This window comes from Eurosta solidaginis, chromosome 5 (assembly GCF_040869045.1).
Source record: "Eurosta solidaginis isolate ZX-2024a chromosome 5, ASM4086904v1, whole genome shotgun sequence".
Classification (NCBI taxonomy): Eukaryota; Metazoa; Arthropoda; class Insecta; order Diptera; family Tephritidae; genus Eurosta; species Eurosta solidaginis.
This window is the reverse complement of record NC_090323.1, coordinates 264541207-264565915: the sequence shown is the minus strand read 5'-3', so window position 1 is coordinate 264565915 and position 24709 is coordinate 264541207. Positions and strand designations below refer to the sequence as shown.

Sequence of the window (24709 nt, the reverse complement as noted above, 5' to 3'; positions counted from 1 at the left end):
GTTATTAACAACCCACAGCGAGCCCACTCTGGTGCAAATAAAAATTGTTAGCTTTCATATTGTTGGTATTGTTGTATTTACTACATGCCGTGCGATGTAACTTTTTGAATACGGAAATGATTTGTGCCACTGTTGCCGCCTGACTTTTGGACTCGTGTTGTTGCATAGATACATCTATGATTGCAAGTGTACACACATACATACATACCATAGTTTTATGAAGTTTGTGATTTGTTGTTGTAGTGTGGTTTCCAGAGTACATGTGTGTATGTTCTGTATAGCGGCGCATGCGCATTTGTTTAGTCCCATGCAAAAGGTGTCACTTTTTTATGTTTATGAATTTATTTGGATTTATGCGCGTGTGAGTATTTGTCTTGCTTTTTTTAGTTTTTTTTTCTGCATGCATTTCTTGCACTTTTCTTCAATTGTTTTTATTTATAAGTTTTTTTTTGCTCTACCTTATTGTGTTTATTGTCAGCTGGTTCAAATTTAATGTCTTTATTTTTGATTAATTTAGTAGTTATTGCTTTTCGTTGGTTTGACCTACTAAATTTTTTTTATCAAAGTTTTGAATTTCGTTGTTGGATTCTGCTTACTTTTGGGAAGATAGCGAAAACAACATAAGATAAACAGCACAAAAATGATAAAACGTTGTTATCGACAACAATGCGGAAACTTGCCTATCACACGCGAACACTTCGATAATAAACCGATAACATCTCGATGCCATGCCGATTAAAAAACAATACTCATCGAGAACAAAATTAATATATCGATGAATTTTCTATAATAAATTTTATTTATTTAGAATGTAAGGGCGTACATATAAGACTGAGTCTTTTAAAGTTCAACACAAAATTGGAAATTCAAAAATTTTAAAACTTTGGTCTATTACAATTCGATACATTTTCTGTAACACGCCGGTAGCAATCTAGTAACACTTGGATAGAAAAATGATATTTTATTAAGCATCTGTTGAATTTTCTATAAAAAATCGATACATTTACTATGAAAAGCATCAGTGATGCTTTTTGCAGATACTAAATTTATCACTTAGATAAAAATCGAAAACTCTTCGATAGCAAATTCATAACTCGCTTTCTACCTACCGACGAATGTTACCGCTTAAAGTTGGATTACGCATTCGTATTACAACATTCGGTTTTGGTTTCAGTTCCTGTTCCGATTTCGGGTTTGGAGTCTCATCTTTACTTTCCTCCTACCACTCCCATACATTACGCATACACTTACATTTTGGATTCCCCTATACATCATTCCCACCTATTACGCTTGCACTTACCCAACTTCTAAACATTACGCTTATACTTACATACCTTAAGCTTAGAATCTGGATTGCCCCATACCGTTAGCCAAAATATTAACGCATCAACAACGATACAATTCATAGACATTGATAAAGAATAAGAAAACAATAACAAAAATAACCATTCAAAATAAGATGAACGAAACAGTAGCCACATCATACTAGAATAACAACAAACATCAACCAAACCAAATATTAATAATAATAAACAACAACGAAAAAGGAGCAAGAACAGCAAGGAACAAGTACAAAGAAACAACAATTTAAGTAAAAAATAAACGAATGTTGGTATCTTTGAACTTTTAAAGCTATTAGGACAACGCATATGTATTGGCGAAACTGAATATTTTCTAAACAGCTGCAAGAGTTTTTTAAATTTTTGTAAATTTTTAAAACTCTTATCTAATGTCGTAAAATCAATCTAATTACCGTACGATTTCGGCCACATTTAATGACCAGATAAGCGCGTATACTTTATATGATGAAGTCTTAAGTCTTTTGCTAGGTAGTTTTATTTCCACTCTCCTCATAAATTTTTGTCATCTATTTTTAAAATGCAAGCATAACATTTGAAATAAAAAAATATGTTCTAAACACTTTAAAAATCAGTAAATCGTTTCATTAACTTTCGATATTTAACTGTTTTATTGTAAAAACTAAATAGGCGGACCTTTTGCTTCTATGTTATTTATTTGATGTACTTAGTTCCGGATTTTCAATACAAGTTGAAATCCTAAACTTATTTTTCAGTTTTTCAGCCCATATTAACAGAAGTTTAAGCTGAGCTTAACCGGCCGATCTGACAGAGTTAAACTGTAGTTAACCTATCAGTTATTTGTGTTATGCCAATTTCACACAGAGGCTTAATGAAATAATTTGTCAAGTTTTCTACATTAAAGCCCTAATTGAACTCAATTTTCCATACAAAATACAAATTCTTAATTATCTCATTATTGCTTTATTGAATGCTTAATCGAGTGAAATATCCATTCGGCTTTGCTTGGTGCTTCGAATTTTATTGTCAATGTAACATGGCGGAACGATTCAAGGTGGCAGCATGGTGACATACCTACAAACATAAATAAAAATTCCATGTACTTTGTTTTTGTAAATTCGTTGGACAAATGTTAAAATCGTACGCGTCGGAAGTTGATGTATCAAATCAAATAAAAAAGTTTATAATCAGCTGTCCCATGCTGCCACCTTGTATCGTTCCGTCATGCAATGTAACAAATGCCAATCAAAAATCAATTATTTTCAATAATTTACGAAAAATAGAAAAACACGAAAAAATTCAAAATTTTATTTTCGCTGCATTTGCTGCAAAAGATAATATGGCTTTTTCGAAAATAGGCCCATATTTGGTTAGGTGCAACATCTATGGATAGTTCCGCATGCATTTTATTTTGAATGTATTTATAGTTAAGAAGGAAACGGCTGCTTTCCATTTTAACTATTTTTTGTTAAACCGAAATACCTATTATTTTGATGTAGCTGACAGATGTTTCTTTTAATGGAGCAAAAGGCCCTGTATGAAAAGGGAAACTTAATTATTTTATTAAATAGAATTGCGATCCGATTAAGTTTCTGTGTGAAAACGGTATTACTTCGCAATGGCGTCGAACATACTTAACAACTTATTTGGGATTGAGTACATATATGTTCAGAGACAGTAGCTCAACTTGAGAATCATAGCGTTCTCAGCAAAAAAATGGAATATTATTTTTATTTTTATTAAAAGTTGCATGAAAAAGTCTAAAAATAACACTTTTCTATACTCCCATACAAAAGATTCGTAATAATATTTAAAAGTCAATTTGAACTGAGAACGGTTAGATTTGCCTGAAATTGGGTATATAGGTAGCCGTTTGCCCAGATGAGTATTGACAATACTTTCTTCCGGGAAGTGGACCAGGGATAGACTGGGACTGAGAACTAGAGAAGGGAGAAAAGAGAGAAATGGACTAAGAAAGATATAGAAAGGCCAAGGGAGGAGTGAATGCAAGCATAAGTAAAAGGGGAGAGGGAGGGAGAGGGAGAGTAAGAGGTAAAAACTTCTTTAAAGTTATGAAGATAGACCAAAGTGAGGGCAGAATAACTTCTGTCGGGTCTGCTTGTAAACAAATACATTTTGTTTGCAGGTGGGACATATTGTTCCAGTACTAGTAAATGGGTTAATCCAGAAAATCGTGTTACGTCGGCCAGGTATTATATTCGTCTTTTATTCCAATGAAACTCGTCAATAGTTTCTTACCAGTCATATCTAGAGAATCAGTAACGCCACTTAGTATTGAATGGCATTTATCATATTGCTATCAAGAATTATTTTTGTCATCTATTAATATTATAAAGTGATCGGGCCATACTTAGTTAAGGCCACTTGATTGTCGATAAGATACAAACAGACAGTTGATAGGTGCTAACGAGCTAATACTGGCACGTTAGAACAAAATATAATGTATTTGTAAGTTTGATTAAGAATACCCAATAAACATTTTTGTATAATTTTATTGTTTTTGATTTGTAAGATCGTGGGTTTGAATCGAGTACAAGGTCTAGAGAATAATTTTTTTATGATTATTATTGTTAAGACATATTTTTTCTAAATTTAAATGGATCTATCAACGAGCTTGGCTGTTGCCTTAAATATTTTTTGGTTTTCCATTTTAATTTATAAAAAATTTCAATTGAGAAAAAATATATGCTTGCGTGTACAAAGAGGATAAATATAATAAGAGACGTCACTCGTTACTTTGTAGCCATTTGCATAATGTTTTCGTTATGGTAGTCGTAGGTTTTTTTTTGGGCGAGATGTGCACAAATGTCTTCTATACATTTTCGTGGGGTATTTTTGGCGGCCACCGTGGTGTGATGGTAGCTTGCTCCGCCCACCACACCGTATGCCCTGGGTTCACACCCCGGGCAAAGCAACATCACAATTTTGTAAATAAGGTTTTTCAATTAGAAGATCATTTTTTTTAGCGGGTCGCCCCGCGGCAGTGTTTGGCAAGCGCTCAGAGTGTATTTCTGCCATGAAAAGCTCTCAGTGAAAACTCATCTGCCTTGCAGATGCCGTTCGGAGTCGGCATAAAACATGTAGGTCCCGTCCGGCCAATTTGTAGGGAAAAACAAGAGGAGCACGACGCAAATTGGAAGAGAACCTCGGCCTGAAATCTCTTCGGAGGTTATCGCGCCTTACATTTATTTTATTTTTTTTATCTGTGTTTATTTTTCCCACTCTATTTAATTAATTAATTCTCTTTCCAAAAATCACATTTGCATAAGGAAACTATACGGCATGGATAAATGAGAGACAATTAAAAATGTCTCTCTTAGAAAACATTAGGCAGACTGGTGGCTCTTATTATATTTATCCTCTTTCTTATGTATATGATAACAATAATAATGAAGAAAATATTATTGTTTAGGCCTTGAGCTCGATTCGAACCTACGGTTTATTTTGAAATGCTTTATAGAACTAATTTCATTCTAATATCGCAAACATTAGTTCTCAAATATTTCAAAAATAATCTATGATAACGTTCTAAAGCTAAATAGCAAATTTTTAAAATTGCATACGTCGTATTTCCAAAACCCTTCTCGAACATAATTGGAGTGGAATGGAATCGAAATGCTTTCCTCAAATGTGTTTCAGCTTGTACTCAAGTTTGAACAGGTTTGAGCGAACGTATCGTCTTTCTCTGCAACCTTTGGGAATGTTTGTTATTTTGTTTATTGGGTAGTTACATAGAGATAGTGTCATAGAGACAGATGTCACTAGACATCACAAGTGCATGTGAATTGACAATTATACAAATTAAACTTAAGTTTCTATGTACGTGTATGCAAGTAAAAAGAACAAAACAACAAACTTTTAACTTTTTTTTTTATTTTATGCACTTTACAAAAAATATACAATTATTGTTTTTCTATCGTTCTCTTATTAAATGCTCATATTTTTCTTATTCTGTTACAGGAAAATCATCATCGAACAACAAAGACGTGATTTGCGGTGATGATAAATACAAAGAAGAAGGTGATCTCTGGAATGTGGAAGCTCAAACTGCATTCCTCGGACCGAACTTATGGGATAAAACTCTGCCATATGATGCCGATCTTAAGGTAACACAAGTTAGTATCATTTTTGCTGCGTAGTGAAGCGTGCTCTACATTTTTCATACATATTTATGTTTCATTATTTACCACCTGATTTTCGTACATACACACACATGCACAGAAGCAATGCAAGGCATTACACAGGAGTTCAAAATTGAACTTAATGCCACGTCGAAGCGGTTTGAATATTGCGTATGTGTTGAACTCTGTGTTGGTCCTCTTCGTCACATTGCTGAGCCTGAAATGTTTCAAAATCTCACGTATTTGATCAACTGTGCGTTCAACGCATTGAATGCATTTTCGAAGCCATGGCCTGGTTTTTAGTAAGCCTGTGCTACCAAGAGCTCGAATTTAGCTGAATGCACTGCTTCTATAATTTCAAAAGACACTTAAAGGTTTTTTTCATGAATCAGTGCTCCAAATGGCTTTAGTAGTGCAAACTGCATTGTAAATAAGTAGATGCTAAAATAACCTTTTTTTTTTAATAATTTAGCCAATATTAACTTCTATGAGGTGTTCAATTCTCATTTGTTTTTTATACTCAGCGTGCTTTGCATACAGATTATATAACCTTTGATTGGATAACGGTTGATTGTACAGGTATAAAGGAATCGAGATAGATATACACTTCCGTATATCAAAATCATCAATGTCGAAAAAAAAATTTGATTGAGCCATGTCCGTCCGTCTGTCCGTCTGTCCGTTAACACGATAACTTGAGTAAATTTTGAGGAATCTTGCTGAAAGTTTGTATGTAGGTTCCTGGGCACTCATCTCAGTTCGCTATTTAAAATGAACGATACCGGACTATAACCACGCCCACTTTCGATATCGAAAATCTCGAAAAACCGAAAAAATGCGATAATTCATTACCAAAGACGGATAAAGCGATGAAACTTAGTAGGCGGGTTGACCTTATGACGCCGAATAGAAAATTAGTAAAATTTTGAACAATGGGCGCGGCACCGCCCACTTTTAAAAGAGGGTAATTTAAAAGTTTTGCAAGCTGTAATTTGGCAGTCGTTGAAGATATCATGATGAAATTTGGTAGGAACGTTACTGTATCTATGTTAAATAAAAATTAGCGCAATTGGATGAAGAAAAAAAAATTTTTTTAAATAAAATTTTAACAAAAAATGGAATATTTTTACAGTATATAAGTACATTATGTCAGAATTCAACTCTAGTAATGATATGGAGCAACAAAATAAAAAAATAAAAGAAAATTTCAAAATGGGCGTGGCTCCGCCCTCGTTCATTTAGTTTGTCTAGACTACTTTTAATGCCACAAGTCGAACAAAAATTTACCAATCCATGCGAAATTTTGTATAGACATAGATTCTATGACGATAACTGTTTTCTGTGAAAATGGGCGAAATCGGTTGAAGCTACGCCCAGTTTTTATACACAGTCGACCGTCTCTCCTTCCGCTCGGCCGTTAACACGATAACTTGAGCAAAAATCGACATATCTTTACTAAACTTAGTCCACGTACTTACCTTCACTCACTTTATCTTGGTATAAAAAATGGTCAAAATCCGACTATAACCACGCCCACTTTTTCGATATCGAAAATTACGAAAAATGAAAAAAATGCCATAATTCTATACTAAATACGAAAAAAGAGATGAAACATGGTAATTGGATTGGTTTATTGACGCAAAATATAACTTTAGAAAACACTTTGTAAAATGGGTGTGACACCTACCATATTAAGTAGAAGAAAATGAGAAAGTTCTGCAGGGCGAAATCAAAAGGCCTTGGAATGTTGGCAGGAATACTGTTCGTGCTATTACATATAATTAGCGGTACCCGACAGATGTTGTTCTGCGTCACACTGGTCCACATTTTGGTCGATATCTCGAAAACGCCTTTACATATAGAACTAAGGGCCACTCCGTTTTAAAACCCTCATTAATACCTTTAATTTGATACCCATATCGTACAAACACATTATATAGCACCCCTGGTCCAACTTTAGGGCGTTATCTCGAAAAGGCGTCCACCTATAGTTCTAAGGTCCTCTCCCTTTTAACACCTTTCATTTGATACCCATATCGTACAAACACATTCTAGAGTGACCCCTGTTCCACCTTTATGGCGATATTCGAAAAGGCGTCCACCTATAGAACTAAGGCCCACTCCCTTTTAAAATACTCTTGAATACCTTCCGTTTGATTCCCATGTCATACAACACATTCCAGGGTTACCCTAGGTTCATTTTCCTACATGGTGATTTTCCCTTATTTTATCTCCAAAGCTCTGAGCTGAGTATATAATGTTCGCTTACACCCGAACTTAGCCTTCCTTACTTATTTTTAAATAAGTTTTTTTTAATAAATGAAATTAAAAGTTTTCCAAATTCTTCTGGACGAGAGCTTGGAACATCTTAAAGTACATTGTGCGACGAGATTGTTGTTTGTATTATATGAGACAGCAAGCTATGTATGTATATAAATAGTTCAATAAGCCAGTAGTGGGCAATTTTTTCTTTCTAATTCAAGCATGAAAAGCTTTCTATAAAATCTTCCAATTTACGAATTCCAACGTTTTGTGCTATGTTCACAATTATCTATGTCAATATTTTATTAAAATATTATGGTCAAACAGATGTTCGGATATGTAATGCAAAACTAGGTGTATATAAATAGTTCAATAAGCCAGTAGTGGGCAATTTTTTCTTTCTAATTCAAGCATGAAAATCTTTCTATAAAATCTTCCAATTTACGAATTCCAACGTTTTGTGCTATGTTCACAATTATCTCTATGTCAATATTTTATTAAAATATTATGGTCAAACAGATGTTCGGATATGTAATGCAAAGTTAGGAATAGTTCCCTTACAATAAAGAAAACTCCGTAAGTTACTGCATGGAACTTTCATGGAGCTCAGTGTTGGCGATTTCGAACAAAGATGTAGAGTGGAGAAAGATACGGAGCGGAAAGTTAGATAATCTATTTACAGTACCGGACAACCGACAGGGAGGGTAAGCATTTCTCAAGAACGTGCAATAATGTTAATGGAACTAACTTCAACTGATATATCTCTGTTTTGAAATGAATGTCAATGATGTTAGTTGCAAACTCAGAAGAGAATTAATGGCACAATAATGCTGGAATTTACGTCATCGACATTAACTCTCTACACGAAATCGAATTCATTCTCTTTGTGGGCACTTTTTATACTCAGTTGAGCAGAGCTCACAGAGTATATTAAGTTTGATTGGATAACGGTTGGTTGTACATATATAAAGGAATCGAGATAGATATAGACTTCCATATATCAAAATAATCAGGATCGAAAAAAAATTTTATTGAGCCATGTCCGTCCGTCCGTCCGTCCGTCCGTTAACACGATAACTTGAGTAAATTTTGAGGTATCTTGATGAAATTTGGTATGTCGGTTCCTGAACAATCATCTCAGATCGCTATTTAAAATGAACGATATCGGACTATAACCACGCCCACTTTTTCGATATCGAAAATTTCGAAAAACCGAAAAAGTGCGATAATTCATTACAAAAGACCGATAAAGCGACGAAACTTGGTAGATGAGTTGAACTTAGGACGCAAAATAGAAAATTGGTAAAATTTTGGACAATGGGCGTGGCACCGCCCACTTTTAAAAGAAGGTAATTTAAAAATTTTGCAAGCTGTAATTTGGCAGTCGTTGAAGATATCATGATGAAATTTGGCAGGAACGTTACTCTTATTACTATATGTACGCTTAATAAAAATGAGCAAAATCGGAGAAGGACCACGCCCACTTTTAAAAAAAAAATTTTTTTAAAGTAAAATTTTAACAAAAAATTTAATATATTTACAGTATATAAGTAAATTATGTCAAGATTCAACTCCAGTAATGATATGGTGCAACAAAATACAAAAATAAAAGAAAATTTAAAAATGGGCGTGGCTCCGCCCTTTTTCATTTAATTTGTCTAGGATACTTTTAACGCCATAAGTCGAACAAAAATTAACCAATCCTTTTAAAATTTGGTAGGGGCGTAGATTTTATGGCTTTAACTGTTTTCTGTGAAAATGGGCGAAATCGGTTGATGCCACGCCCAGTTTTTATACACAGTCGTCCGTCTGTCCTTCCGCATGGCCGTTAACACGATAACTTGAGCAAAAATCGATATAACTTTACTAAACTCAGTTCACGTACTTATCTGAACTCACTTTATCCTGGTATGAAAAATTAACGAAATCCGACTATGAACACGCCCACTTTTTCGATATCGAAAATTACGAAAAATGAAAAAATGCCATAATTCTATACCAAATACGAAAAAAGGGATGAAACATGGTAAGGTAATTGGATTGTTTTATTGACGCGAAATATAACTTTAGAAAAAACTTTATAAAATGGTTGTGACACCTACCATATTAAGTAGAAGAAAATGAAAAAGTTCTGCAGGGCGAAATAAAAAACGCTTAAAATCTTGGCAGGTATTACATATATAAATAAATTAACTTTGATTGAGCTTTAGGCCAGATTATTGAATAAAACTTCTTTTTTAGTAGTATTCAAAATATATTTATTTTTCGATATTTCGACTTCAATCTGAAGTCATCATCAAGAATCTACGAAAAGAAAACAATTAACATTTTTAAACATACATTTCCGTAGCAAAAATACGACTTACACATATGGATATGTATGATCGACTGAACAGAAATTATGACAACATAATTTTAGTAAAAACAAAAGAGCGAAAAATATAAATAAAGATAAATCAAAAACTCCCGCGAATATAAACAATTTCATGTACCGCAAGTGTAAACAAAAAACATATGTATACAATAAAAAATGTGTCAACAAAAGTTAAAAATATATATATATATATGTATGTATGTACGTATTTAATGTATGTTATGCTCTCAGCATTGCTAGAGTTATTGTTCCAGCTTAAGTTTAGTGAGTGTGCTAACTGACAGCAGCGTGATGTTGTTGTTTTAAGACCAAATTTCTGTAGGTTTGTGCACAATGGTCTACATCTGATTTAAAATTCATTTTTATATAATTAGGGGTGTTCAAAATGTGTAAGGTTTCTAAAATGAAGCGCTTATTATAATGTTTTTCATGTTCCAGAATGGTTACGTTTTCAAAATCTGGATAGTGTCCCGTGTCTTTGCAATGCGCAGCCAATGCTGTCTTGTTTTCTGGATTATTATTTCTCAATTTAATATTCGATTTGTGGGCGGAAAGCCTAGTCTTTAGTTTAAGTTTAGTTGTCCCTACATATACTTGTTCGCATACGTGGGACCCGTCGCCGTTGCATGGAATTTTGTACACCACGTTGGATTTCTCATGATTTGGTATTTTGTCCTTTAAATTACTATAAATTGGTTGTAGAGTGTTGTTGTAAGTAAACGCGATTTCATATTTCTCTTTGTCATATAAATTTGAACCCTTGATTCTTTCAGACACTCCCGGGATATATGTCATTGATTTATAAATTTTATCACCTTTCTCGGTTGTATTATTATTGGCGTTCGCTGTGTGATGTTTGTGAATCAGTTTGTTTATAAGGGACCTGGGAAAAGAATTTTGTTCCAGGGTTTTTCTAATTATGGCTATGTTTTTGTTGTGAAACATCTTATCACTTATGTTAAGAACCCTTCTTATAAAATTTTTCGCTGTGTTCAAAATAGTGTTGGGTGCGTGTTTGGAATTATAATTGATAAGTCTACCCGAAGCTGTTTGTTTTTTATACCAATCAATGTATAACTTATTATTATTTTTAATTATTAATGTGTCAAGGTAGGGAAGTCTGTTGTTTTTCTCCACTTCCATAGTAAATCGTATGGATTTGTAATATGTATTAAGTAGTTTAAGCATGTTTTCCATTTCGCTCGTTTTGACGATGGCAAATAAGTCGTCAACGTATTTGGTTAGCAATCGGGGTTTGCTTTTTGATTCCATCTCGAATCTTGTTAGCAGTTCATCTAAAACAATGTCAGCTATCACTGGGGAGGCTGGAGATCCCATTGGCATGCCTGATCGTTGTTCGTAAATTTTGTCGTTGTATTTAAAATATCTATTGTCCCTCACGCAAAATTTTAATATGTTCATGAATAATTCTTTTGTTAAACTTGTGTGCTCTTTAATGTCAGTCCACCTGGAGGCAATGATGTCGATAGCCGCATCCACGGGAATGCTGGGAAACAAAGAAACCACGTCAAATGACACCAAACTCTCATCATCGTAAATGTATGTGTCTTTAACTTTTTCTTTGAACTCTGTGGAATCTTTGACATTGTATTTCGAAGATTTTGTAATATTTTTAAGTATACGGACTACATATTTACACAAGTTATAGGAAGGGGACCCGATGGATGAGCAAATCGGGCGCAACGGTATGCCATCTTTATGGATTTTTGACTGGAACAATAACTCTAGCAATGCTGAGAGCATAACATACATTAAATACGTACATACATACATATATATATATATATTTTTAACTTTTGTTGACACATTTTTTATTGTATACATATGTTTTTTGTTTACACTTGCGGTACATGAAATTGTTTATATTCGCGGGAGTTTTTGATTTATCTTTATTTATATTTTTCGCTCTTTTGTTTTTACTAAAATTATGTTGTCATAATTTCTGTTCAGTCGATCATACATATCCATATGTGTAAGTCGTATTTTTGCTACGGAAATGTATGTTTTAAAAATGTTAATTGTTTTCTTTTCGTAGATTCTTGATGATGACTTCAGATTGAAGTCGAAATATCGAAAAATAAATATATTTTGAATACTACTAAAAAAGAAGTTTTATTCAATAATCTGGCCTAAAGCTCAATCAAAATTATCAAATTAAATAAATTAACGGTATCCAACAGATGATGTTCTGGGTCACCCTGGTCCACATTTTGGTCGATATCTGGAAAACGCCTTCACATATACAACTACCACCACTCCCTTTTAAAACTCTCATTAATACCTTTACTTTGATACCCATATCGTACAAACTCATTCTAGAGTCACCCCTGGTCCACCTTTATGGCGATATTTCGAAAAGGCGAACACCTATAGAACGAAGGCCCACTCCCTTTTAAAAATACTCGTTAACACCTTTCATTTGATACCCATATCGTACAAACAAAGTCTAGAGTCACCCCTGGTCCAGAAAGGCCCACTCCCTCTTAAAATACTCATTAACACCTTTCATTTGATACCCATATCGTACAAACGCATTCTAGAGTCACACCTGGTCCATCTTTATGGCGATATCTCGAAAAGGCGTCCACCTATAGAACTAAGGCCCACTCCCTCTTAAAATACTCATTAACTCCTTTCGTTTGATACCCATATTGCACAAACGAATTCTAGAGTCACCCCTGGTCCACCTTTATGGCGATATCTCGAAAAGGGGTCCACCTATAGAACTAAGCCCCACGCCCTTTCAAAATAATCACTAACACCTTTCATTTGATACCCATATCATACAAACAAATTCTAAAGTCACCCCTGGTCCACCTTTATGGCGATAACTCGAAAGGGCGAACACCTATAAAACGAAGGCCCACTCCCTTTTAAAAATACTCATTAACACCTTTCATTTGATACCCATATCGTACAAACAAAGTCTAGAGTCACCCCTGGTCCACCTTTATTGCGATACCTCGAAAATGCGTTCACCTATAGAACTAAGGCCCACTCCCTCTTAAAATACTCTTTAACTCCTTTCGTTTGATACCCATATTGCACAAACGAAAACTAGAGTCACCCCTGCTCCACCTATATGGCGATATCTCGAAACGGCGTCCACCTATGGAACTAAGGATTACTCGCTTTTAAAATACTCATTAACACCTTTCTTTTGATACCCATATCGTACAAACGTATTCTAGAGTCAACCCTGATCCACCTTTATGGCTATATCCCTAAATGGCGTCCACCTATAGAACTATGGCCCACCCCTCATAAAATACTCTTTAATGCCTTTCATTTGATACACATGTCATACAAACACATTCCAGGGTTTCCCTCGGTTCATTTTCCTACATGGTTATTTTCCCTTATGTAGTCACCATAGCTCTCAACTGAGTATGTAATGTTCGGTTACACCCGAACTTAACCTTCCTTACTTGTTTTTAATTGAAATTAAAAGAGAATTGGGCCAATTCAACACCAGTTACATCAGCCGCAGCACTTCTTGAACAGTATAACAACTGCAACGCAATTCAGTCGTATTACTTCCAGCTGCTTTTCGCGTTGGGCGGCGTTTAAGAGTTTCAAAGCGTACTAAAGTCAATTTACATAAATTGTTTTTCGCATTTGGAATTAAAGGCATTGTTATATACCTCTGGTGGATTCAAGATCAAGATGGTAATACCCAAGGCCTAGGGCTGTGAGGAAAGCTAGCCGGATCGCGACAAAGACGAGCATCTAAAGCTAGAAGACATAAGGACCCTTTAAACGAGGAAGCAATTACGTCAAAAGTTGCAAGACAGAACGAAGGACAAAATCCAGTCCACAAGTTTAGAGAACAGACGAATAAAGTGGTTGATAAAGCACATACCTTACGGCTTTGTCGGGTTAGCCGGTTTTTCTAGACAGCTACTCATAACATGCATAACACTATATGCCGCAATTAATTTTTCCTACAAATTCGCGGGACGGGATCTATTTGTTTTATGCCGACTCCGAACGGCATCTGCAAATCAGATGAGTTTTCACTGAGAACTTTTAATGGCAGAAATACACTCGGAGTCCTTGCCAAGCACTGCCGAGGGGAGACCCCGCTTAGAAAAATTTTCTTCTAATTGAAAAAACTTGTTTCTAAAATTTTGATGTTGCTTTGCCCGGGGTATAAACCTAGGATCTTCGGTGTGGTAGGCGAAGCACGCTACCCTCACACCACGGCAGCCCTAAAATTATTATATAAAATAAATTATAGTTTAAAAAAACTAAAAAAAAACACGCTTTTATAGCAAACCGAACTAAAAAATAGAAAATAATTTTCAATTAAAAAGAGTTTATATAACAGTAGTAGAAGGTTAAACAAACGTTTATAGTTAATCACCTCAAAATAAAATTATAATAAAATTTAAGTTATTAACAGAATAATTTAATTCACAGTAAAAAGCGTGGGGTGCATTTGACTACATTTCATATATTTCCTCTCAGATAGTTGCCAATAGAATGATTGTAACATTAAATATCAAGTTGGCTTTTTCAGTTTTCCGGTCGAACAAACTTAAGGCAGCACTATGGAATGTGCTCTTCCGGACTTACCATTTTTTTAAAGTTATGTTCATATAATAAAATCCATTTCATACACTGAGCGCATGCTTGAACTCATATCACTTAAGTGTTTCTCTGTCTCGTGTGTGGGTAAACCGAAAATTGTTTTCGAATGATTTTGATGCAACAAAAAATGTTTCTACTTATTTTCTTTGTTTAAATTTTAGAAATAAAATCTTAATTTTTTGTTTTATTTTATAGTATGCCGATTTGGATGAATTCTTATCGGAAAACAATATACCTGACGGCTTGCCTGGCACCCATTTGGGACACTCAAGTGGTTTGGGGCATCGTTCAGATTCGCTGGGGCATGCAGCTGGTCTTGGATTGAGTCTCGGTCATATAACGACGAAGCGTGAACGTTCCCCATCGCCATCGGATTGTATAAGTCCGGAAACATTAAATCCACCATCGCCGGCTGAGTCATGTAAGTATAAAAATTTATCTATCGTAGTTTTGGTGTTGTTAAGGAAATTAAGGTTTATAGAAATTCCTTCCCTTTTCTTAATTCATTCCCTTTTATGTGTTTCTAAAATTTGACTTCTTTAAAATCCTTTTGATATCACAAAAAGAAACCATTACCTCCCCTCTTTGAACAATTTCGTGGACCTGACGTAAATTATCTATATACGGAGCTCCAAGGCAGTGCTGTCTGACACCACCTAGCAGCGAAAACTATAACTGTTTAGTATGCTTTAGTGTCCTATAATTTTAGTACTGCAACTGGATGACCCTCTTAAGCGCAGGGCTGACGTTGCCGTTGGTCAGTATCGCGAAAGATCATTTGAGGATATTTAAATTGATCTGAAGGACTCCGCCCCACATTGTCATTAGAGAGCACCTTTTTTGCTTGACACTTTTTGACGCCTTGCTCAGGGCTGACCACCATACGACTTCCTCATACAGCAATGTGGGTCGCGGTATAAATCCACTTGCAGATATTGGGAGTTAGTCTCCATTATTTGCCACCAAAGGCTCTCTTACACATGTATAATGCGATATATGGTTTCTTTTGACGCCGTGTGACGTTATCCTTCCCGTTCAGCTTTCTCTTCAGACCTATGCCTAGGAATTCGGCCTTATCCATGTGCGCTTTGCAACATTTGGATACTCTAGGTTTAACGGTGGAATTATATACCATTTAATATATAAGACAAGATACACCTTAGCGGAATTGATCCACATCGGGCGGCAAGAGCACCTTCCGTAGATTTACCTACTAGATATGAGCTTTCTATCAATATTGGTGGTAAGGAACTTTTTAATAATAAACGGTATGTAGTCCTTTGGCTTGTGAAGGGAGGCGTCCCAGCCATAGAAAATAAAATCAGAGCGGCACTTCTCCACGCAAACGAAATATAGTTAGCAGCTAAACAGGCGGCAAAAATATCACGCATCCGGTTAGCTTTTATCTCCAAAGTAGTAATGAGTGAGTCGGGCAGCCTTAAAAGGTTTAAAGTTTTTAACTGCCCACTTAAGCACCTCCTCCGTGATGGGTTTCTCTACAGGAAAATTTGTATCCCGGAGCAGCTCTAAAGTATCACGTATATTGCCCGTCAAATTTGCTGAAATATGCCGATTCCAGTGCTTAACTTTCTCACCGAAGCTCTGTTCGTTTGGATCAGAGCCTTTTGTCGGTCATTGCTCCATTGAATAGTTCCACATAGAATTATATTAACGAAGCGAGTCCAAGTCATGGAACCACTAGTGAAACTTTCGTGGTTAAACATATCTCCAAAAACATGCTGTATACTGTACCGATCCCCGTCTGTTGAATTTGATTTAGGTAGGCTTCCTTAACTTTTAAGAGGCAGGCCAATTTTCAAAGACATAAGCATTGGTATTTTGATATATGATAAGTCTTTTTCTTTAACCCTTGGTTTTGATAAATTTAAAAAATATCTATATTTGGTCCATAACTGCTTAAATATTTATACTCCAATTAACTTTTTGACGTTTTCACATGTTCCTGAAGATGGCTTCAGATTGGAGCCGAAATATCGACAAATTAAAAACCAATAAAATTTTAAACATTGTGTTTCATTTTACCTACGGTCTTTAAGCTCATAAAATTAGCACTTCCCTAAAAACTTTAATTTCTAATGCTTGCCGTTTCCTTGTTTTTTATGTATTTTAGTTAAACCTGAACAGTTTTTTAAATATTATTAATATTTAAGTATTTGCTTCTTCAGCTTTCTCATTTGCGTCGTCGCGAGATTTCGATCCACGCACCAGAGCATTCTCCGATGAAGAACTCAAACCACAACCAATGATTAAAAAATCACGCAAACAATTTGTACCCGACGAATTAAAGGATGATAAATATTGGGCAAGACGTCGGAAGAATAACATCGCCGCCAAACGATCACGTGATGCACGCCGCCAAAAGGAAAATCAAATAGCGATGCGTGCACGATATCTGGAAAAGGAAGTAAGTAAATTGTAGATTAATATTTATAAAATGAAGCACATGAACTAAAAATTAAATATTTGATTTTTGTTTTTGTCATTGTAGAATGCGACATTACATCAAGAAGTAGAACAGTTGAAACAGGAAAATATGGATTTGCGTGCGCGTCTCTCAAAATTCCAAGATGTGTAATGTTAAGTTAAACCACCCTAAATAAATATACATATGTACAGATACAAGTATGTATATGTATCTAACCTCCAAAAAACCACAACCACCAGTTTAAGCTACAACCAACAAGGCTATATAATATAGAAAAACTTAAAAGAAAAAAGAAGATATATACAGTTATGTAAGAAGCGGCAAAGGATATAAGATTGATCTTAGCAGCTCATGGGATGGCGCAGAATAAAAGGCAAAAATTAAACACTCACGCTACATACTTTCACATACACGGCCACACACATTCGCATAAAGGACAACAAAAATTATAGAAATATGCAATACAAAATTAGACAGAATGAAGCAAATCTTGCTACACGCTTATTATTGAAACAGCAGACAAAAATGATAAAAGCTCTAATTAAAACAAACAAATAATAATGCGTAGTAAATTTTTAACTATGTTTACAATAGATACAATTAGTGAATAGAATATAAACAAAGTAACTTAAGAATAAAGCAACAGCAAACTAACTCCCTCAAAATGTAGAAAAAGCAGCGCGAGCGTAAAACGAAGCGGTATGAAAAAGCAAATAGTAAAAATAAACATATTTTAAATAGTTAAAAAGACATTTAAAAATAAAAAATTTAAACATCTTACTAAAAGAGATTAAAGCTGAAATAAGTAAGACCATAAACAAATGAGCCAAGATCCCGCATTCCGGAGTTGTTGTATTTGTAATCGAATTTGAAAAAAAAGTTTGGTGACGTAGCGTTTTTGAAGTTTTTCCTTTTATTACATTTCTCTCATATTTCGCTACCAGTGTTCGGAGTATTTAAAACTGTTACCTGAGTAAACGACTACCCCGGAGTAAAAATTTTATTTTCGGAGTATATCTTTTTTTTTACTTTTTGAAAGCGACCGAACAACTAGCATCAAATTGATTTGGTGGCTTGGCAAACCCTTCGATTGTGTTTTTAACATGAAATGTTTCTCAGCAAAAAAGTTATCTGCCTTATCAGGTGCACATGGAGTCGGTTTCAAGACCGGGGCAGATTCCTGTAGGAACGATAATGGTATATGAGCTTTTCGCAGATATGACGATAGTGCAGCGAATAAAAACAGAAAGCTTCGCTAGCTATGTCATGTTATGAAGATGAACTAATACGCTCCGGCAGTTTGTATATAGAGGAAAGAGAAGATCTTCACTGAGTTAGGAGAGACAGTTGGTGGAAGATCTGACCTTACTGACTCAACATACATCATTTTTATATAAAACTTCAATAAATGCTGTATATTGAATTTTGGCAGGATTTACAGAGCGCTTCCGGACACATTTGTTGCTTACATTTTACTCCTTCTATTATCATTTCGTACGAAAAAAGTACAAAAACTGTGAGTAAAATGTGAACAAACATGTCTTAAGGCATGAGCAATGAATTCACGTCATTTCATCCAATCGTCACTTATAAACAATCAGGTTTTTCTACGTATTAGTAGTGGTAGTGATACTATTTAGTTTTCAATTCGACCCAAATAAACCTTTGAGATAAAAAAAATGTAGTAGGAGGTAAGAGCGGAGCAAAATACTCCGATTAGAATAAAGTCTGAACACTGAGTCAGCAATGAAACATGTTGTCAAAAGCGTGACGTCACGCCGATAAAATTTATTTCCCAGCTAACTATGATTTTTTTGCTTTCTCATTTTTTAATGCGGGATCTGTTTATTGGTTCATGAAGTAAGACAGTCAAACAAACACACGTAGGCAAATTAGAGCAAAAGTTCTACTGAAATAAAGAAATTCAAGGTTTGATACGAGCTCAAGGCCAGAACAATAATTTTTTCTAATGAAAATAATTGTTATTTTTAAATTTTTCTAAATTTGAAAAATTGTATTTTGTTTTTGGAATAGTAATACAGTTATGGTTAGCGCAGCGTGCCTAAAGCGTACTGATGATGAAGGCTTAGCACCCTTCGAAATGGATCTATCTGCGCAGCTATGGCAGGTTGTCTGAAAAATGTTCTAGTTACTATTCCAAATCAAAATACAATTTTTCAAATTTAGAAAAATTAAAAAATAACAATAATTATCATTAGAAAAAATTATTGCTCTGGCCTTGAGCTCGCATCGAACCTTGAATCATTTATCGATAGGCCGATAAAAAAAAAAACAGTTGGAAATAAAGAAATTTATGAACAAAACAACAAACGAAAATGCGGGAAAACGCATACTGTGCAATTGCGAGTAGCTGGAAAATTTTGCGAGCAAACTAAAATACTTATTGCGAGCCATAGTAGGCAAAACAATAACTGTTTATTAAAATCCAGGGTTTATATAGTAAATAAAAACACATCCACATACTTACATACATAAACATTTATATAGAACATAAATATGCAAAAGTATATACACAAATATAAACATAAAAACATATGTAATTTACATGTATTAAAATATATACATACCAAAATGCAGCAAAAATTTGTAAACAAACTAATACATATAACAAAAAAGAACTTTGTTGTTTGAGAGTATTGCAAAAGGAAATGCTTACGAAATTTAGACTTAAATAAGTTAATAATAAAATAGTTGAATTAAGTAAAAATCGTGTAATTAAAAACAATAAAGAACGATATTGGTATGTTAAATTATGAAAAAAATACTAAGAAATGATTAACAATGTTTATAAACAAGCTCATATGTATGTATACATTGTAGATATAAATCAGGCATAAATATAAAAACAATAGAAGTGTAAGCTTTCGAAATGCAATGCTTAAGCAATTTAAAAGAATAACAATATAACAAAAAAAGTTGCGCAATATTGTCAGCTACCTACATAGGAGATATTACATACAGAGCTTGAGTAAACAAGCTGCAAAAATATATTGCTAAGAGTGATAAGTTGCATCGAAAGCTTAAGTGACACATAACCATACAAAAAATGACTGCGATTTAACACGTTTCAGCAACATGTTGCTAAGAGTGATAAGTTGCAGCGAAAGCTTTAGTCACACGTAAAGAAAAATTGTATTGTAAGAAATATTATAGAGTGTATCACTCTAGAATCTGCAAAAAATTAGCAAGGGATTTTTTTACTATTTTAATGCTACTCTGATGTCCAGATATGTGAAAATCTTCCGTCACCACTTCAAAGTCATAACTTTGCACAGGACATTGAGGTTTCCAAAATTCATAACGTAGATGCCGTGGCGTTATCCATTGGAAATATGGTAGAGCAAAGTGTGTTAAAATCTAGGGCCGCTTACCTTTTTGAACCCTTAGTCAATATAATTATTCGGACGAAGCGGAAATTTGTTTAGTTGAAATTTCTGCAACACTTTAAATCAAACATTACCCGCACTTGTTTATGCACCAGCTTTTATAGTCGGACAGAACCGTTGTCTCTTCTTAAGGTTTCTCCATATGCCATTTTATTTAGACAGCGTATACCTGCAACAATTTAAAACAAACTTGAACAGAGCGAGTTTCTGTAGTCTGTATTTAACTGGATTGTTTGCTTAACGCTTTCTAGAAGCTCGTCTATGTACCGGCTATTTTCGCCACACTGCATAATCGCTGACACTATCGCTGCTTCTTTCGCACCACATACACATATTTTGGTGTAGCTGTCAGTATCTCTCTGAGAATTTTGCTTTCGTCGTTATTTAAGAGTCAGCTGATTCTTTATCCACGATTTGTAGTTTAATTAGTTATTATGGTTACTTGATAACATTCTTCACAATTAGTATCGAGTGGCAACGATATAGATATTGAAACATGTTATACTTCGTCTGAAGTCTCATATTAATTGACAGGGAATAATGAAATCGAGAAAAACAATGTGTTACTTGCTTTCCCTTTGTACGGGGAGAACCAATACTAGGTATCTAAGAAAGAGGAAGTTGAAGCTACAACATATTCGAAGAACCTGACAATCGGTCTTTGGATCCTGAAAATTGTACCCTTATATATGTGATTTCATTATCTCACGAACATGTTGCTCACACTATAAACAACAACAAAATGTACCACAGAAATATTCAAGTTATTGCACTACCGCCTTATCAACATGTTGCTGGTACATGCTGCTATGTTCCAATAGCCCATCATTGTTGCTGACAAGATACGCTACTGATAACTAATGCGCTTGCAAGCTAAACTAAAATGAAAAAAGATTACTCGTAATTGTTACCAGTGCAAACTATAGAAGCGATCCTAGGAGGTTCGTTGAAAAGGAAAAAGTTAAAAATAAAAATTTACAATAACTATGTATATCGCATATAAATTTAAAAAAGTATATACGTTACAGCTAAATAATAAAATAGTGACTTAAAAAGAAGAAGAAAAATTAAACAAGAATGAAATGGTGAAACCTAAAACAATACGGAAATTGTGTACCTAAGTTTATATAATTAAAAATATAAACATTTACAAGAACCCTAAGCGAATTGATTTTGTTTTAACAAATTGATTTTTTAATATATTTATTTGCTTTAAAATATGTTTTTTGCATTAGATTGCCTTAGAATGTTGTTTGTTTTTTAAAGAACATATTTACTTAAAATACGTACCAATAATTTGTTGAGTTTGGTCTTCGTTTTTGCAATACTGTGTAGCATGGTGTATCTTAAGGCTACTGAAGGCTATGTAGTTTGGAAATTTGTATTTAACAAAACCTTCGTGCGAGAATCTTGGTATAAGCAAATCGAAGAAAACTCTCTATCATTCAAAATCATGTATAAAATTAAAAAATTATAACTCAACGACAGCTTGGAAGGAATAACAGTGGGCAGCATCTGCTTCCCAATCACCCTTACCAATAATAGCAATAACAGGCTCAAACATAGCTCTCGTCACAGGAGCAAATTTGTCGCTGTCCTTTGAGCCAATGAGCAGGTAACTTAGACTAAGACTGAATATCACCATATCTGGTGAAAATCAGAAAAATGATGTAGACCCGAATGATTAAACGCCAACGCTAACAGCCGATATCCACTGTGAAATCAATGGCTACAAGTCATATAGCCAAAGTCATATATCATAGGTTTTTTTGTAGAGCGTTTTGAAAGTTAAAATCGTTATCAGAAATCAGGGTATTACGTATTACAATAATATAGATGCAAGTAAATATGCTTTATTTTATTGATACAATAAGCTACGACATATATCTTGGCGCAACAGCTTAAGTTTTACAAGTGTTCCATAATCTCAAACAAAACATTAAAAAAAAACCCCCAGCTGCCTAGTTGGTTTTATATCTTCAAACAAATAAATATTACTTTGAATATCAAGTAGTGCACTAGAATACAAATCATTTCCTCACACCAAGCGTACTTATTTCCAGCTCACATTAATACCCTGGTTTCAAGTAACGATTTGAACAGTTTTAAATTTTTCTTGAAAACGTATGAAAAATTAATTTTGCTGTTATAGCTTGTGGATATTAATAGTAATGTTATGAACATATGTGCTGCTAGTGAGGGGTTTGCAGAGGCTGTTACGAAGAAATTATTTCTTTTGTCGCGATTTTTCTTGTGATTCAGTCACAGTCACGGATAAAAACGCTGTGACTAAGAAGCCACACTCGCAAATCACATATTGCCTCAAAAATCACGGGATAGGGTAAACTTTATTTGGATGCCAATGAAGTATTTGATAGCTTGCGCCATAATACCAAACTTATTACACCTTTTCAAACCTTCTAAAGAAGAAAGAAAAATTCCAAAACTAATTTCTACTAAATTCACAAAATAAGATATTATTAATATATTACTTAGTGTCTGTTTTTTTTTCCTGCATACACATCAAGTTTTAAAATGAATCTACCTTGAAGATGCAGATTTGATGCTTCAAAGTTCTTTTTGTAGCACCTCAAAACCAAATTTCTCGCGAAACTTACTCTCGTTTTGTTGCCTTAAGTTATTAACTTGTTTATAAAAATATATCATTTTATTTTTAATTTACTTCCTTTGATTGCTTAATTATCCATTAAACGCGTAACACATTGAATCGGACTTATAGTGTAGTAAATAAATTAAAAATTAAAAATGATTTACTTCTTATGCGAATCATTGCAAAGTGAAAAGTTTTCTTGCGGGTTTATAAATAAAAAAGTTGTTGCAAGTTTATTTGTATATGTTTGTAGTAGTAAAAGTTTATAGTAGAAAATATAATTTTCCTTACCTAGATTCGCAAGAAGAATATTTGCTTTTATTTGTACTTGACTGCGGTTGATAAAAAAAGTTACCAAACAGGCCCTGTAAATGAACAAGGGTTAAGTCAATGATAAAATATGCTGATCTCAGCACAGCCTATAGTCTATAGATGTTTCAAAATTGATACTTTTGTATTGGAGATCTGTATTGTGCAGAATTTTTTTGGACTTAGTGTTTCACAACAATAGTTTTATTAACCAGCCTACTTATCTTAAAATACCTTTACGCAAAGTGCATTAAATCACATTCAGCTAGAAACTATATTCATTATCATTTCACACTTTCGGTTATTCAGTTTATTTTATGCTAATTGGCAATTTAAAAAAAATAAAGAACTCCTTAATACATTGCGGCCGTCGGGTGTGATGGTACCGTGCACCGCCCACACCAAAGATCCTGTGTTCACGCCCCAAGAAAAGCAACATAAGAGTTTTAAGAAACAAGTTTTTTCAATTTGAAGAAAATATTTCTAAGCGGGGTCGCCCCTCGGCAGTGTTTGGTAAGCACTACGAGTGTATTTCTGCCATGAAAAGCTCTCAGTGAAAATTCATCCGCCTTGCAGATGCCATTCGGAGTCGTAATATTTTTTATTTTACTTAACACATTTTTGAGTAAATTGTCTAAATACTCCATAAACTGATCTTAATATTCAATCTGAAACCTAAAATCCCACAAAAAAGTGTGTTGTATATAATAACTTAAAAAAAATAACTATGTGAATGCTGTTCATAATTTGTTTTTAGCTAACCATTAGTTGTGTAGATAATCTAATTTACATAGATTTTGTTTTAAATAACTGATTTTATTATAAATTCGATTTTCGTAATCAAATTTATATTTGTTTTAAATATAATACTAAAAAACAAAAAGGAAAAAGAAAACAAGCTTAAACTTGTTGGTGTAGTAGGTATATAAAATTTAGTTATATAGTATACCTTACTATTTTTACTACATAAATATTATTACAATAATTATAAAGTAATTTTTATTTTAGTTCCGTTGCAAACAAATTTTAAAGCTTAAATATTTAAAATGAAAAAAACTAAAAAATTACAACACTTAAAAATAAGGAAAAATTTAATATATTTTATATGAGTTTGTTTTGTTATTGACTTTTAAATGAATTCGGTACATAACGTTTTAAGCAACTTAAATTTTGATTAACCTTTTCTTTGATTAAAAAATTTTAAATAAAAATTTTTTTCGCACAT

General features: G+C 33.9%; 1 protein-coding gene across 40 annotated transcripts in view; it reads left to right on the top strand.

The window, feature by feature from the left end:
- Pdp1 (PAR-domain protein 1) overlaps positions 1-24081 on the top strand; it is a 280156-nt gene extending 256075 nt beyond the window's left edge. For 31 of the 40 annotated variants that reach the window (XM_067790271.1, XM_067790267.1, XM_067790270.1 and 28 more), the window contains 4 exons: positions 5301-5455; positions 14907-15132; positions 16883-17136; positions 17221-24081. In XM_067790271.1, coding sequence (XP_067646372.1) covers positions 5301-5455; positions 14907-15132; positions 16883-17136; positions 17221-17307 — 722 coding nt within the window. In that variant the 3' untranslated portion in view covers positions 17308-24081. The remainder of the gene's footprint in view (positions 1-5300; positions 5456-14906; positions 15133-16882; positions 17137-17220) is intronic. The other 9 variants (XM_067790278.1, XM_067790296.1, XM_067790293.1 and 6 more) reach the window with 3 other exon arrangements.
- The last annotated feature ends 628 nt before the right edge of the window (positions 24082-24709 follow it).